The 16110-nt window shown below is 44.1% G+C and overlaps 1 protein-coding gene across 1 annotated transcript in view; it reads left to right on the top strand.

Moving 5' to 3' along the window:
* The window catches only part of LOC119162251 (tachykinin-like peptides receptor 99D), a 175189-nt gene that overhangs the window by 131309 nt on the left and 27770 nt on the right, over positions 1-16110 (top strand). The window contains exon 3 of the mRNA XM_075879001.1: positions 10312-10412. Within this exon, the coding sequence (XP_075735116.1) occupies positions 10312-10412 (101 nt within the window). The remainder of the gene's footprint in view (positions 1-10311; positions 10413-16110) is intronic.

Here is a 16110-nt window from a genome sequence, read left to right as displayed (position 1 = left end):
CCCGTAATATATGGGTATGTGCCATACGCGTCGGGCTTTTTACGTTAGTCATATTGTAACGACACAATCATATTACTTAAACTCGCTTTCCGTTTCATACCAAGTTTAGTCTTCCCTGTGTTGAAGAGGCGGTCACGAGTGAGCCTAAACATAAGCAAATATATATATATATATATATATATATATATATATATATATATATATATATATATATATATATATATATATATATATATATATATATATATATATATATATATATATATATATATATATATATATATATATATACATATATATATTTATATATATATATATATCAGGAAAGAAGTGTTCACTTAAGGGCTCGTTTTACCGTGTTCTACACAATATTAATGAGCTCTAACAGACAATATAGCCAAGGACAGTATAGGGCTGCTGCTGTAAACAAGTTGTAAATCAAGTTGTAAACACTTTTGCAAGTTGTAAAACGCCGCTGCTGAGTAATGTTCTTGGAGTTTATAATTGATAAGCTAAGATGACGTTGAGGTTTCCAGGGCTGGTGCTGACAGGGAGCTTTAAAAATGGCTCTCAAGCATTGAGGTTTTCTGAGAAATGCCGCCTGCTCCGCGCATGTGCGTAAAGCCATTACATTCATCCAACAAAAGCTTGAAAATGAGAAAAAAAATATAGTAAATTGTTTGATTGTCGAATCGAAATCTAGGAAAACTAAAATTAAGAAAAATGTGAGAGGAGAAATGAACGACACGTGGCCGGCAGCATCTGAACTTATGAAGAAAGTTAAAGAAGGATAATAAAGATGAAAGAAAGGCAGGGAGGTTAACCTTGGCTGAGCCCGGTAGACTGCCTTGCACTGACAAAAAGGGGCAAAGAGAGAGTTTGTTCACATTGTGCCAGCGATGTTCTCACCAACAGAGCTATCACGGTGCCATTTCTCAGCCCACCCGATTGGGAAATGATGTCTACTTAATCAGATACCATTAGTACCATTCGGCACTGTAACGTGCGTCCTTACAGAGAGGAGGGGGGGATTAGAACTTGTTTCCGATGGTATTTGTGCTGATGTGCTACCTGTTGACATTCAGGCCACCTCAGTCGGGTTCCACTGTCATGCAATGAACGAGTATGGTAGAAAAGAGAAATAGCCTGACCCATTTCTATTGCTCTCACTCATATCAAGCCCATACATGATCGTACTTTAGCGCAGTCATTTTTGCGATAGATGTAGAACGCTCGGTAGCACAGTGATCACTTGTTATGGAGGTAGCATTGCGAATACAAGGTTTCCACTTACACTCACGCTTTTTTCATCCACTTTTATTTCCTCTCAGTATATTTTTATTCATTTCAATAAGCTAAATTTAGGCAATTTCGAGTATTCTTTCTTTTTGTGCAATCGTCTGTTGGCTCCATTATGATTATGGCAAAGAGTTAATCCCTTCAGTTTCCCTTCGTGATTAATTATTTATTTATATGTTTATTTCTTCATGGAAATTGTGTACTTCTGGGATCCAACCAGGACGGGCAAGAAGCACTTGAGGAACAAGTTGAAAGACAAGAACGCGTGAAGCGCTAGGAAGTGGTCAACTTGTGCTGCGTCGAGGAAGGGCGCTGAAGATCGTCGATTACTCGCGACAAAAATTCACGGCCGCGATTCGTGAGTAATTGGCGAGAAGCGCCATGGTGTAGGACGACATTGTGGCGCAAAAAGTCCGCAACGTCAGTAGCGGTGCCAGTCGGGAGCGTTCGAGTGATGGCATACCTAGTCGCGTAGTCTATAGCAACGGTGACTCACTTGTTGGCCCATTTCGACTCAGAAAAAGGACCGAGAAGGGCTATACCAACACGGAAGAAAGGTGCGGTTGAGATGGGGATCATTCGAAGAAGTACAGCCAAGGGCGCATTAGGTCGCTTCATATGTTGGCAATTATCGCTGGAGGACACGTAGCGGAGAACGGACCTGGCGAGACCGCGCCAAAAGAAGCGGCAACGAACACGGTCGTACGTACGAGATACACCCAGATGGCGAGCAGTTGGTTCATCGCGGAGCTCGTGCTGCACGGTTGAACGTAAATGTTTCGGCAGAACAAGAAAGAGCTAAGAGCCATCTGGCTGGAGGCTACGACGGTACAGCGTGCCAATCAGGAGGACGTACATGCGACGCGTCGCGTTGTTAGGAGCAGATTCAAGATGGTCAATAAATTGCAGGGAAGGATCACGACGTTGTTCATCATAAATCTGAAGAAACTGAGACATTGACATGACGCTCAGGCTCGGCTTGATGTCTGATTCGTCGGGCTGATCAACAGGGTAGCGGTATAAGCAGTCGGCCTTCAGATGGAGACGTCCAGACTTGTAAGCAATCAACAGGAATATTCCTGTAGGCGTAACGCCCAACGGCCAAGTCGTACAGTGGGGTCCTCCAGAGAAGAAAGCCAAGACAGCGCGTGATGATTTGTGATGACCAAAGCAAGAGCGAGACATCCCGTTCGGTTGTAGAGTAATTTCGTTCAGACTTTGAAATCAGATGGCTTGCATACGCATTACACAGTCGTTGCCCCGCTGAATTCGCGCCAAAACTGCCCCAATGCTGTGACCACTCGAGCCTGCGCGCACTTCTGTAGGAGCATCGGGGTTGAAATGTGGAAGAATAGGAGGTGTCATTAGAGCGGTGATTATCTGTGAGAAGGCGTCAGCGTGATGAGGCACCAACAAAATGAGACGTCTTGTTTGAGAAGGTTGGTGAGTGGCCGTGCGAGTGCCCTAAAGGTTTTCACGAACTGGCGAAAGTAGGAGCAGGGGCCCACAAATCAGCGAACATCATGGACGGAGCATGAAAGTGGAAAGTTCTTCACAGCGCATACTTTCGCCGGGTCCGGTCGATGACGGCAGCGTCAACAAGGTGACCCAACACGGTAATCTGACGAAGACCGACGTGGCATTGGAGGAATTGAGCTGCAGGCCTGTCCGTCGGAATATGGATAGAATGGTCGAAAGGTATTCAAGGTGGGTAGCGAAGGTAGGCGAGAAGATGATCACGTCGTCCAGTTAACACAAACATGTCGACCATTCGAATCCTTGAAGGAACGTGTCCATCATTCTCTCGAATGTCGCTAAAGCGTTGCAGAGACCGAAGGGCATGATTTTGAATTTGGTAAAGACCTTCAGAGGTAACGAAGGCGCTCCTCCCTCGATCCATGTCATCTATAGCAATTTGCTAGTAGCCAGGTTGGAGGTCGAGAGATGAACAAAGGTGGTGCCATGGAGCCAATCGAGGGCATCGTCAATGAGTGGTAGAGGGTACACGCATTTTTTGGTAGTTTCACTGAGGCGGCGATAATCAAAGCAAAAACGCTGCGAGTCGTCTTTCTTTATTAATACCACGGGAGATGCCCAAGGGCCCGATGATGGTTTGATTGTGTTTTTCATGAGCATTTTATCAGATTTGCGTGCACGTTAAACAACCCCAGGTGGTCGAAATTTCTGGAGCCCTCCACTATGGCGTCTCTATAATCATATGGTGGTTTTGGGACGCTAAACCCCACAAATCAATCAAATCAAATTCATAAGCATTTTAGCCACTACTTTTTGAATCACTTCTCGCTCGATTGCTGACGCGTGGTACGGCCGACGGTGAATGAGCGCAGAGTCACGAGTGTTGATTCAGTGAGTGATAATTTTAGTATGGCCCAAGAGACGATCATGGATGTCGAAAATGTCACTGTACGAGGTTAAAACCTGGCAGAGAGCATCGACCTGGTGAAGCGAAAAGTACGATCCAATCTTGGTTCGAAAAATAGTATCGTCCGAGCTGGGTGACCATGAGACTGCACTTTGATCAGGATTAGATACAGTGACAACGCTGACATCGTTGTCTGTTAAGGCAGTTAGCTGGGCTAGAGACATCTGGCAGGGCAACACTTGAGGGGTGAAGCCAAAGTTAAGGAGCGGAAGGAGCACACAGTTATACGCTATGGTCGCGATGTTATGGGGCACAGTAACACTGCACGTCAGCCCAACGTCAGTAATCGGCGTAACGATGTAATCACCATCAGGAACGGGAGGGGCTGATGACAAAGACACGTATGTGATAGCTCTAGGGTACTGACGAACGAAAGTGGTTGGGGTCAAGCAGCTGGAGGGCTTTGCCGAGTACTCGGCAAATATTGGAAGATTGAGGCTGAGGGTACCAGAAGAAGACAGTTTATTAAGGCCGAGTGTGCTAAAAGGAAACCAAGGCCAAGTATAAGGTCATGAGGGCAACAAGCTAGCACGGTACACAGGACCACGGCATGACGACTGGCAATGCTGAAACAAGCAGTGCACATTGCGATTACTGGTACAGTACCGCCATCGACAACACGTATTGGCTGCGTCGTAGATAGCGTCATAATATTTTGCTAGCGGCGGCGTGGAGAAGCGTTCATAACAGACAGATGCACACCTGTGTCAATGAGGGTGGTTACAGGAACATGGCTGACTTGTACTTTAAGCAGGCTGGGGTGCGTGGAAAGTGTCAGTAGATAATTTTCGGCCATCATTGGTATTGCAGCTTCACCTCTATAAGCTGCAATATTTAGTTTTTTCCGCTGCGATAGTCCAGAGAAGCTCAGCGAGGAAAAGTGCCGAGGTGGCGGAGAGCGGAATCGGCAGTGTAGCGGCGACCGGATAAAGGGGTGTCAGTGTAGCGGCGACCAGGCAAAGGGTTGTCAGTGAGAGGCTCGTAAAATGATGACGAATAGAAATTGAAGGGTGCGGCGGCTGAACGTCGAGGGTTGGTAGGGTGCATGTGCGCAGGGGTAGAGAAGGCCTGATGTGGTTGGTTTGACCACTGCCGGTGGCAATAGCGAGAAACGCGTCTAGGCTGGTGGTAGGAAAAATAAATAGGCCAGTCTTTGGTTCTTCGCCATTCTGAAGGCTTGCGGAAGGGCATTGAAGAAGGTAAATGGCGAGCATGTCCTGGGGAGTAAGGCGGGACTCCAGGGCGAGTCAAGGGACATGCTGATGGAAGGCCGAGGCTCGCAAACTCCAGATTCACCACAGCTAGTATGAACGCCACTTTGTTGGTCAGAGGTGAGCGCTGAGAAAAAGGGTTGTTGAAAAGAAGCCGAACAGGCGGCATCGATTTCCCGATGAACAATGCGCGTGACGTTTTCATTCATGGGGGACTGGCGAATGGCTTCACATGATGAGGTTGCGGCCATGTTGGGCAGCCGGATGAATCACTGAGAAACACGGCGGCTCTTGCTTCTTCAAACCACCGGCACTCTTTGATAATGGCGTCGACGGTGGCAACATTTTTGTGTACTAGAAGATTAAAGGCGTCGTCGGTTATGCCTTTCAGCAAACGCGCCGCTTTTTCAGACTCACTCATGTGCTCGTCACTCAGGCGGCAAACGACGATGACGTTGTGAATGTACGCGACGTACGACTCCGTCGACGTCTGTGCACGAGCCGCCAGCTGATTCCGCGCAGCAATCTGCCGTCCAACGATGTCGCCCTAATAATCGCGGATCTTACCTTTAAAGGGAGTCCCAGCTTGTAATCTCCGCTTCGTGCGTCTTGAACCACACCCGCGGTGGGCCACCGAGGTATAAAGCACATTGGCAAGCATAAGAGTTGGGTCCCCTCTATAGCCGGTGACCCATTCGTAACGGTTGATTTATTTGTCGACGTCAACGCCATCCTGACCAAAAAAATACACCGGGATCACGAGTAGGAGTTAGAACGACATACGTAGAAATCACTGAAAGGGCAGGGAGTGAAGACGATGGTTATTCAACCTGTGACATGGTTGGACCTATGATGATGCGGCCGTTGTGGAGCTTCGTGATGAAAACAGGAAAACACCTAGCACTTCCACCACAAAGATGTTACGCAAAAATGACACGAGGCGTGTCTATTTAGAATATATATTGACACTCATGAGTATAGCATCGACTAAGATGGCGGACAGCACGTGCAACCGACAGACCATCCCACTTATTCGTTGTCTTCTGATTGCTGATATGTGAGCGACGCAGCAATATATCAGGGACTTAATTACAACACGTATGCTGTAAGCCATCCTTCTTCGTAACAAAGCAATAGGCAAACAAAATTTCAAGTGGCGGTCAAGCTGGCTTCCCAAAAAAGTAGCCTCATCATCTGCTGAAGTTGCAAATTGACTTATAAATATTGGCGGGATACGTTGATGTTCACGTTGGTGAAAGTGAAAAAAAAACTAATTTACTTTTGTTGGGATTGATTTGTAGTCTAATTTGGGAACACCAAAAGTTAAGCTTGAATAATAATTTTGTATTTTTGTATCAGAGATGGGAGGCATTTATCAGTGTTAACAATTTTGTGTCATCTGCATAAAGTAAGCTCTCTGAAGTGGTAAGGTAAGTTTGTAGGTCAATAATATAAATTAAGAAAAGAAGTGGGCCGAGGATAGAACTTTGCGGTACTCCAATATTTGTTACTTTCAATGTAGATAAAAATCTTGCAGACTTACAGCTTGACTTCTATTATGTAGGCATTTTTTTATTAATAGTAGCGGAGCACCAGTTACGCCTATGACTTCAAGCTTCATGAAAAAAATGTGGTGGTTAAGAGTGTCGAATGCTTTGATAAGATTTAATAAAAGCAGAACCTGTGTAGAAGCCCCAACCTATTGGTCTATTTAGCTTTTTAGTTAAAGATACCAAAGCGTGGTCAGTGCAATAGCTATGACAAAAAAAAAAAACAAATTGCAGAAGTGAAAGAACCTGAATGTTATTCAGGTATTTGGGCAGGTGAATTTCCAGCAGTTTTTCAAATACTTAACTGAAAAAAGGCATAATGCAAATGGGTCGATAGTAGGCTATTTGTGTAAGGCCACCTTTGTTTTAAACACAGGGAAAACTTTGCCACTTTTCAATTCTGCAGTAACGGTACCAGTTTTGAAGGCTAGGTTGATTATAGGTGATAAAATATCAGAAACCTCATGTGTTGTGTTGAGGTAGTGAATTACACCATGTACTTCTTGATATAGGGTAGAAAATAAGAAAGAAGATTTTGGAACACAAGAAAGGGGAAGCTGATAATTAGCATTTGAGATGACGTCAGTGTTAAATAAGTAGCCACTGAAAGCTTCAACAATATCTAATGGGGTATCATACCTAATGAATTGTGGTGATGCGAGAGTGACTATTGATCCTGCTTAAAAATAAGTTGACAATTTCCCATTTTTTCTTTATATCTGAGCTAGCATCATCAACCTATCGTTCATAATATTGCTTTTAGCATTTTTTTAGTTGTATATAGAGAGTGTTGCAAATTTTTTGTAACGTGCAATAACTTTGTAATAGAAGGTTCCCATTTCGTTATTCTACAAAATGTTCTCTTTGGCTCTTAGCTCGTTCATTAAATTTTCAGTAAATTAATGGTTTTGAGGACTGGTGTAAGCCTTTTTACGTTTAGGAACCTGCATATGGCGCTAAATATAGTACAATAATATGAATGAAAACTATATGAAGTGAATTATCCTAATGTATTAGTGTATTAGTGAGGACCAGTCAGTGCACTTAACGTCATGAATGAGCGGCTCTCTGTCTAGAACATGACTAATGAAAGATATGCTAGTTGGAGTAGTGTGACAGTTGACGCGCACAAAAATCGGGTAAAGGTCATTGATGACATTAGGAACCTCTGCATCTGGCACTTGAGATAATTTAGAGAGTGCGTAATCGATTAGGGTGCTTCCATCATTGATGCAGCATGTGGGAATGCATACTAAACATTCGTAGCCAAAACTCTAGTAAACACTGGCGCAATTCAAAGGACCAGGAGAAGAAAGGTGAAGCAATTTTATACTGAAGTCACCCATGATCACTACATTTGCAAGATAGAAAGCTAATGTGTGCAGTACCTTTTGAAAGGCTTCGCAGAATATTATCACCGATGAAGATGGGGATTGATAAATGCACCCAAAGATGAAGCCTTTGTTGTCTAGCATAAGAAAGTCATGGTTAAATTGAGCCCAAACACTTTCGCAATCAATCACATCCAACTCAATGTCGTGTCGTTGATTATAGTGTACAATCGGCTTGATATAAACAGCCGCATCACCGTAATTGTTGGTCGTTCTATGCAAGTATGCAGACTTATGTGGAGAAAGACCAAACAGATTTTTGTCGTCATCGCTAAGCCAGGTTTCAGAGATACCATTAAGTAAAGAAGGATTGTCAAGAACAGATAAACGCAGTATGTAGAGTATCATCAAAGTGTTTCCGGATGCTTCTTGTAATAATATGAATCGCAGAGTGGAAAACAGGCGAAAGAAACCTGCTGAGATTGTCTGTGAAAAAACAAGTAGCCATAAGTGAATCGACCTAAGTGCAACAAAGGAGTAAAGTAGAATTTAATGTGACGTTCTAGCAGATTTCGGATAGATTGGCTTCACAAGTGATGCTCAGCACTTTGCTCTCTGTAGTCCTTTTGGCATTTATATGACAGTTGCCTGTCCATAGAAATTTATAGTTGTTGACGTTCTTTAGAACTAGTACCAGATAAAATAGTTCCTTATTTTTGGGGTGTGAGGTGATCGGTAATGTAGACTGGGTTGTTTGCGACTCCGGATAATTCAGTGTCCTTTAGGCACAGTTGGGCCTTCCGAGCCTTTCTTACAAATTTCTTTTTTTTTCATACGAAAACAGAAGCGGGCTAGCCAATTCTTTGCGCCAGATTTCCCGGTCATGATACTGTGAGCAACGTCACGATCACTGGGTGCCAGCCTATAGTCATCTATAGTCTGCAAGATCGCAACGCAGTATTCACCTTCTGTCAGCAGGATTTCCTTGCTTTCGACGTTTTTAATCCTTGAATATTGCTCAATTTGTCATACTTTAAAAATAGTTCCGCATTTTGTGCTGTTAACGCCTTGTTCTCCGCAATCAGAGAGGCGCTATTCTTCAACAAACTTTACACGTCACCATTAACGTACTCGGCGCTAGCTACCAGCTCACTCATTTGTTTTTGATGTCAGCGAAGTTTACGCCTGATAGCTTTGCTCTGACGATGAACTTTTTGAAGACAGCACCAAGGAAATTATCAAGACAGTCCTTCAGTCTGGCTTCACGTTCACGAATTTTTTTGCTCAACTCAGCAGGAGTAAGCACTGGGCAGAATCCAGGAAGGCAGTACGGATATACGCAATACGACCAGCCGCCGAAAATGACAAGCAAAAAATATGGCAGCAATGACAGTACAACGTCAGTGGATACGCAAGAAAAGTGGGTTATTGTTACCAACCTGTGCCGTAAATAATCATGCATAAGTCCAGGAACGATGTGTTGTTGCACTGTCGCTGCTGCCACTGGTGTGTAACCGGGAGCCTCGATTTCTTTATATTTGATATCTGATGATGGCAGCCGATGTGAAGCCTTCTAGCGGAGCACCATTGTAACTATCCCCGCAATTCAAAGGCAGATTGATCATTGCAGTTCCACACGTGTCGTCGATGACAGTGCAACAGGCTTGCTTCCATGATCAATCGGCTGGCATCCACAAGTCCATGTCGAATGCATTGAAACTCGGATAATTGCGCAGTAAAGATTCGCGCGTAAGTCCAGGAACAATGAGCTGTTATCCAGTCGCTGCTACCAATGGTGTCCAACCATGAGCCTCGGTTTTTTATATGATGATGGCAGCCGATCTGAAACCCTCTAGCGGAGCACCAGTGTAACTATCCCCGCAATGCGAAGGCAGATTGATGACCATAGTTCCATATGTGTCGACGATGACAGTGCCGCATGCTTGCTTCTATGATAAAGTGGCTGGCGTGCACGGATCCTTGTCAAATGCTTCGAAGCTCCAATAACTGCGCAGTATCGTGGGTAAGCCCAGGAACGATGTATTGTTGCACTGTCGCTGGTGCTGCTGCCATAATCTCGCTCTCCGTTAGGTGGCACGACGGGGTGACGACAGCGTCATCTATCACACGCCGTGAAGTTTACTTACGCTGAGACACGTGGGTGCTATACGGCGAAAATTGCTTTGCAGGGATTAATAGCACCCCCAAAACATTCAATGGTGAATATCGGACACTGCTTATACGTAGGCCGTGATTATGTTTGCGTTCAGTATGAAGGTTTTGGTGGGGATATTCGTATAGGCAGATTGGGTAGGGATATTCATGTTCGTTGATTTTCACTTAGTCCCTGCCTTCTGGTGTGAGCTAGATGCTGAAGTGTTTGTTTCTTGAAAAAAAAAAAAACGAATGCAGAACGAGTTGCGGTGAGCGCAATACCCGGCTTCTAACGAACATCATTATTTGTTACTTCTTTTCAGGTGACCAAGATGATGTTCATTGTGGTAGCCATCTTCGCTCTGTGCTGGCTGCCGTACCAGACATACAACATCCTCACCGAGATCTACCCAGAAATTAACTCGTGAGTATTGCCAAAATGTATGACACATGAGTTGTAGTTCCACTTTACTTATTTTCAACGCGCAGTCATGTGACATTACTTTGAATTAGGTGAAGATAATATTTAGCATGCATCCAGCCATCGGGAGTGCTGTGATCAAATCACAGTGTTAAAAGGCTAACGTAATCACAAATATCAATAAACATATATATTCAATTACCTTTTGTGACTCCGCTATTGCGCGCATCCCCTGGTGTGAGCTTAAGCCGTTAGTTCGAGAGGTTATTCATGTCAGCATCATCACAAAGTAATTTGGGGGTCAAAGAGCACCATCTACGATGCAAAGACATCAGATTGATTTAGTGAAGACACCTGCTCACGCGTTTGGCGTCATTTACCTCGCCTGGCCTAGTGTTAAACTCCTGTCTTACTTTTCCTTAATTAGGCCAAAACTTGAGTACACCTACATAATGTGGATCCCCACACAAAAATAACATTCAAAACCCAAAAAAGAATTCATTGGAAAGCAGTACGATTCATTTATAGTAAATTTAAGTGAACTGACTCCTCCACTGCACTACTAACTGCAAATGATATTGAAATAATACAAATCCGGAGAAAAAAGTCGTCTAGAGTTTCTTTCTGACATAGTAGACCAGAGGCTATTCTTGGACACCGCAGTCAACGTTGACCGCACCATACGTTTTCCCCTTATTAAGCAGACCTACTCGGCACCACTTTCCTGAATCTCTAACGCCAATCTTCGCAAGAACTGACACTCTTCACTACTCTATTTTCCTATGAACTATAGCTGATTGGAATAAACTAACGCAGGCATTCCCGAACGCCCATGACCATTTGTGCAAATTCTGTTCCTTTATTGCTTCTTTAGAATTGTATCACGACTAAGTTGTTTTCCCTGTCTTACAACCAAAAACATTTTGTAGCAAACATTTTGCAACCTTGTTCCCTGTTATTTTTGTGTATTTTGCTCACCATGCTTAAAATTCTTCTCTGCAGTATTTTAAAGATAAATAAATAAGTTTAATGCAAAAAGAGAATTTTATTATGCGTCTCGTAAGCGTTCAATAGCATCTGATACACGTTTCCAATAACATTGAAGACTATTCCCAATTTAGCAGGCGGAAAAGTAACATTTCATGCTCAAACAAGCGGGACAGGTCCCTCAGAAGCTCACTTCTCACCGACCAGCAATGGGCCATCCAGTATGAAGCGTCCGCCAGGTGTTCCCTGTCGGTCTCTACATGGGAGACGCCTGCTGCACGCTGAGTGCGTCCTGTAAGGCAAAAAATGAAGATTTCCATTTCATTTCAATTTATACTTTATAACTTAGATTGCATTATTTCTTTCCGTATTGAGCTAATACAGACATAGGGTAATGATTGATTTACAATATTAATGAGAATCGTGTCAAAATGCATAGTATGTGCTATCTAGCTCAACACGGTACAGCATTCATTTCAAACGGGTAGCCTTGCGCTCTTGGCGTCTCGCGTCCTCTGTAGCAGACGCGTAGGCCGCGATATTGAAAAAAATGCAAGCCAGACACATCATGCTTCTTGCTGCTTCACAGGATGACAGCAACTAAAACGCAGCAACCTTTTGTGAATAGAGCAGAGAATCAGCTCTTATATATATCGAAACCCCTTACGCAATACAACGAATGCTCAATGGCCTTCGACGTTCATTTGTAGAGAGAATGCAGCAGGGCGGACGTTTGTTGCTGAATTGAAAAAAAAAAGTTTTGTAACGCATCAGTGTGATATTTGGGGTGATCTCGACACGAAAATGAGAAAATTCGGAGTGCCGCGAAAACAAATTTCACATATTGAAACGCACTGCACGCCGCTGTCGTAGGGTGTCGTGAACGATACGTCTGTCCTTTCGCACGTCGATCACAGCTGGCGCTACCAATATATTTAATAAAAATACAACGAAAAACTCCACACACACACACACACACACACACACACACACACACACACACACACACACACACACACACACACACACACACACACACACACACACACACACACACACACACACACACATACACACACACACCGCCCCGCCGCTGTGGTCTAGTGGCTAAGGTACTCGGCTGCAGACCCGCAGGTCGCGGGATCGAATTCCGGCTGCATTTCCGGTGGAGGCGGAAATGCTGTGGACCCACGTGTTCAGATTTGGGTGCACGTTAAAGACCCCAGGTGGTAGGAATTTCTGGAGCCCTCCACTACAGCGTCTCTTATAATCATATGGGGGTTTTGGAACGTTAAAACCCACATATCAATGAATCAATACACACACACCAAAGTGGAGAGTTATCTCTGGGCCTGCTTCCCTTGAACATCCTCTGATTACTTGTGGCGACTGTGGGTCCGTACTGCTAAAAATGCGACCGTCGTGCTACCCCATACGGCTTATATTTGAACCTACCGGGGTTCCAATAGAGCCTGGATCACCAATAGAGCGTGAAACATCACGTGTCAGCCACGCACCAATCAGAGGGCATAAGGACGGATAAAGTGGAGAGTGATTGCGAGAGTGCCGAGGATGGTGACGTGGCAAATAAATTACAGTATACCTTGAATTTCTCTTTCTTTCTTTCTTTCTTTCTTTCTTTCTTTCTTTCTTTCTTTCTTTCTTTCTTTCTTTCTTTCTTTCTTTCTTACTTTCTTTCTTTCTTTCTTTCTTTCTTTCTTTCTTTCTTTGTTTCCTTCTTTCTTTCTTTCTTTCTTTCTCCATTTCTTTCTTGCTTTCTTTCTTTTTGTCGGTCTTTCTTTCTTTCTTTTTTCTTTCCTTCCTTCTTTTTTTTCACCTTTTGTCCTTAATGCGGATGGTAAAGATCTTCGCTGCCACGCACTTTCTGGCAAAGTATAAAATATTTTTTAAAACGATTATGCTGCATAGCTTATTGCTTCAGAATTTGGGAATCTGGAAAGAAGAGTGAAACAGCCTGTCTCTCTAAATGGGCATCAAGGCTTCTTCTGAAATAATGAGTAAAATAGGTACTGCAACAAGGTCAGTGGTAGAATGGTGATTTCTATGACGGTCACCTTTAAAATGAATTCTCTTTAATTTAAAAAAAACAAGAGAAAAATCAGTCTTTGTTCAGTAAGATAAGGCGTGGTGGTGCGAATATTTAGGTAGGCAAGGCAGCCCTACAATTTGTGCTATCAGCACTGCGTCGTAGGCCGTATGAACAGCTCGTATTTAAAATTTGGCACCTTATTCACGAATCACATCAGAAAGAGCACCACGCGACGTTTCAGTGGCTTCCAAGTCACTGAGTCGTCATAGGAAACGAACATGCCGATAATGCCGCTTGAGCTGCTCTTGAGAGCACACATGAGGGTGCCATACCACTTTCAAGGTCTGACACGGCCAGTAGCCTTCGAGGGCTTGCACAGGACACAACGCTTTCTCTATGGTACCAACCAAACAGCCAGATCAACTGGACCATTCATAAACTCCACCTGCGCTTTTTGATGTATCTTTGTATGCCAAGCGGACTCCACTAAAGAGAAGCTACATTGCTTTATCATTTTGGTTAGGTTTGGTATTTCCGAAATCGTATTTCTTCCGCAATGGAATGGCCGTCAATGCTCTCTTCGATGCCTGTAATTGTGAGGCGATTCTACGCCACATACTGTGTGACTATCTAGTCTACAATCTGCAGAGACAATCACAGGCGTCCATTATAGTGCGCCGTGACAATAAAGAAACGTCTGTTGAATCTGTTCGGGCATGTAGTCGACAACGGACATAGCTGAAGGTGATCAAGACGCTGCAGAAATTTTTGAGGAAGACGGACCTGCTTAAGCGTCTGTGGGAGTGATGTCGCGTTACACGCTAGATTATTGTACTCTTACTGTCTAGGTGCTTGTGCACGAGCTGTGTGATGTGCAACTCTATGTCCCTTTCCTCTCTTTCCTCTCCTTTCAATATCTCTAATCTCATTCCCACTTTATCTCGTTCACCTTGTCTCAAATTAAGAGATTATTTTTCTAGGTAAATGTCTGCCTTTTTTAAAAAGTACACAGTTTTAGTAAATAGTCCCTGCTCCAATCGAGCCAGGTGAAAGATGGCGAAAATTGGATCGGTGTGACGCGCAGCCAAGTCGCGATCCCTCGTGTTCGAAAAAAAGAATGACAGCATAGCCACGGGGTGAATGATGCAGAGAGGGCGAAGCTCTTATGTATCAAAAGATACGTCGCCACACACACCAATGAAACTCGTGAGTAACTTATCATTTTGAAACAATTTTATTTTAAAGGTTGTTTAGTCATTCCGGTCGGCGTTTTACATTCATCACCACAGCTTTGTGGTCCGAGAAGTGAACCGAAAGCGGCTCTTGCAATGGTTGAACATCTTGACGGTTGGTGAAGACGACGTCGACACACGTCCTCCTGATCATGGTCTTGTGGTCGTGGTAGTCAAACGAGACGCAGCGAAGACCGTACTTGCTCGTCATGTATTTCATTAACCAGTGCTCGTTTGATACGCCGACGTTGCGGTCGCCGACGAGCAAGATTGGTGTCGACATTCACGGCTAGCTTCGGCCTCCCGTGCCCACACGGCGGGGTCGCTTCTTCGAGCGTGAGGTGCCGCCGCCCTGCGCGCATGCCACTGGGCAGCCTTGTCTATGCTCCGTCGACGAGCGTGTGTTGGCGCGCGTGCCAGAACGGAGCTTTTATTGTACTATAGAGTGCCTCCGGCGCACGGTGCCACCTAAGAACACGCGATCGCAGTGGCGCGATCATCTCCCCCTCCTTCCGTACGTGTGACGTAAATCTTGTTTTCATAAAGCTCACCTTTTATTATTATGTTTTGTTAAAGAAGGCCAATAGTGTGGGACGATTTTGCATTTCTCAGAGTATATGCATTCGTTATATAGTACAAGGAGCGCCATCTACGATCGGATTGGCGACTCAACGAGCGGTGGTTACAAACGATAGTGGAAGACGAACTGGTGATGCCTTAAGGAGCTTCACCCCTAATAAAAGGTATACACCCTTCAAACGACGACTTCAGTTGCTTGAGATGCGAAGAAGAACGAGTTATTTTATGTTCGTGGCTCTGCCGCATGCGTGGGTGTCCACGTGAGCCCCAGTAACGTAATGTCGTAGTTCTAGTACTGGCGGTGTTTGTAATATTACGCACATTTTATTGTGAGAATTTAGCGTTCCTTTGAAGAGCAATTTTTCTTTTTGTCACTGCTGTTGCAGTACTGCCAGAGATTTGCTGCGCTTTGTCAGCGTATAATTTCGTTCCAGTCTTCCTTTTTAAAGGTGAGATAGTTGCCGCGTTGAGAAGCGTAGTACCTAATAAGGTGTTCATATATCACATAACAAATGTTACTTTAGATGCCACCATTATAAATGAACAAGCACATGTGATTCAAGCGCTCTCTTTACGAGCACACAGGTCGAAGATCCATTTTCGTAACGTAATACAAAGTGTGGTATTGAAAGGCACGACGGCTGTGCTTGGTACACGTGTCTTTCAGCTATAGCCTTTTTGCTCTTCAACAAAAACAATGAGAGAGCAATATATACGAACGTTCAAAAGTAAAAATAAAGCACCTGCACTTAACACGATGGTTCAAAATCCTCCTTCCTGCACTAACGTTTCATAGCGGAAAGACAAAACTACAGACAAAGGATCACGTCACGAAAGCGGCCGACTATCGTCC

This window comes from Rhipicephalus microplus, chromosome X (assembly GCF_043290135.1).
Source record: "Rhipicephalus microplus isolate Deutch F79 chromosome X, USDA_Rmic, whole genome shotgun sequence".
In the NCBI taxonomy this organism is placed as follows: Eukaryota; Metazoa; Arthropoda; class Arachnida; order Ixodida; family Ixodidae; genus Rhipicephalus; species Rhipicephalus microplus.
This window is presented reverse-complemented; position numbering and strand designations above follow the sequence as displayed.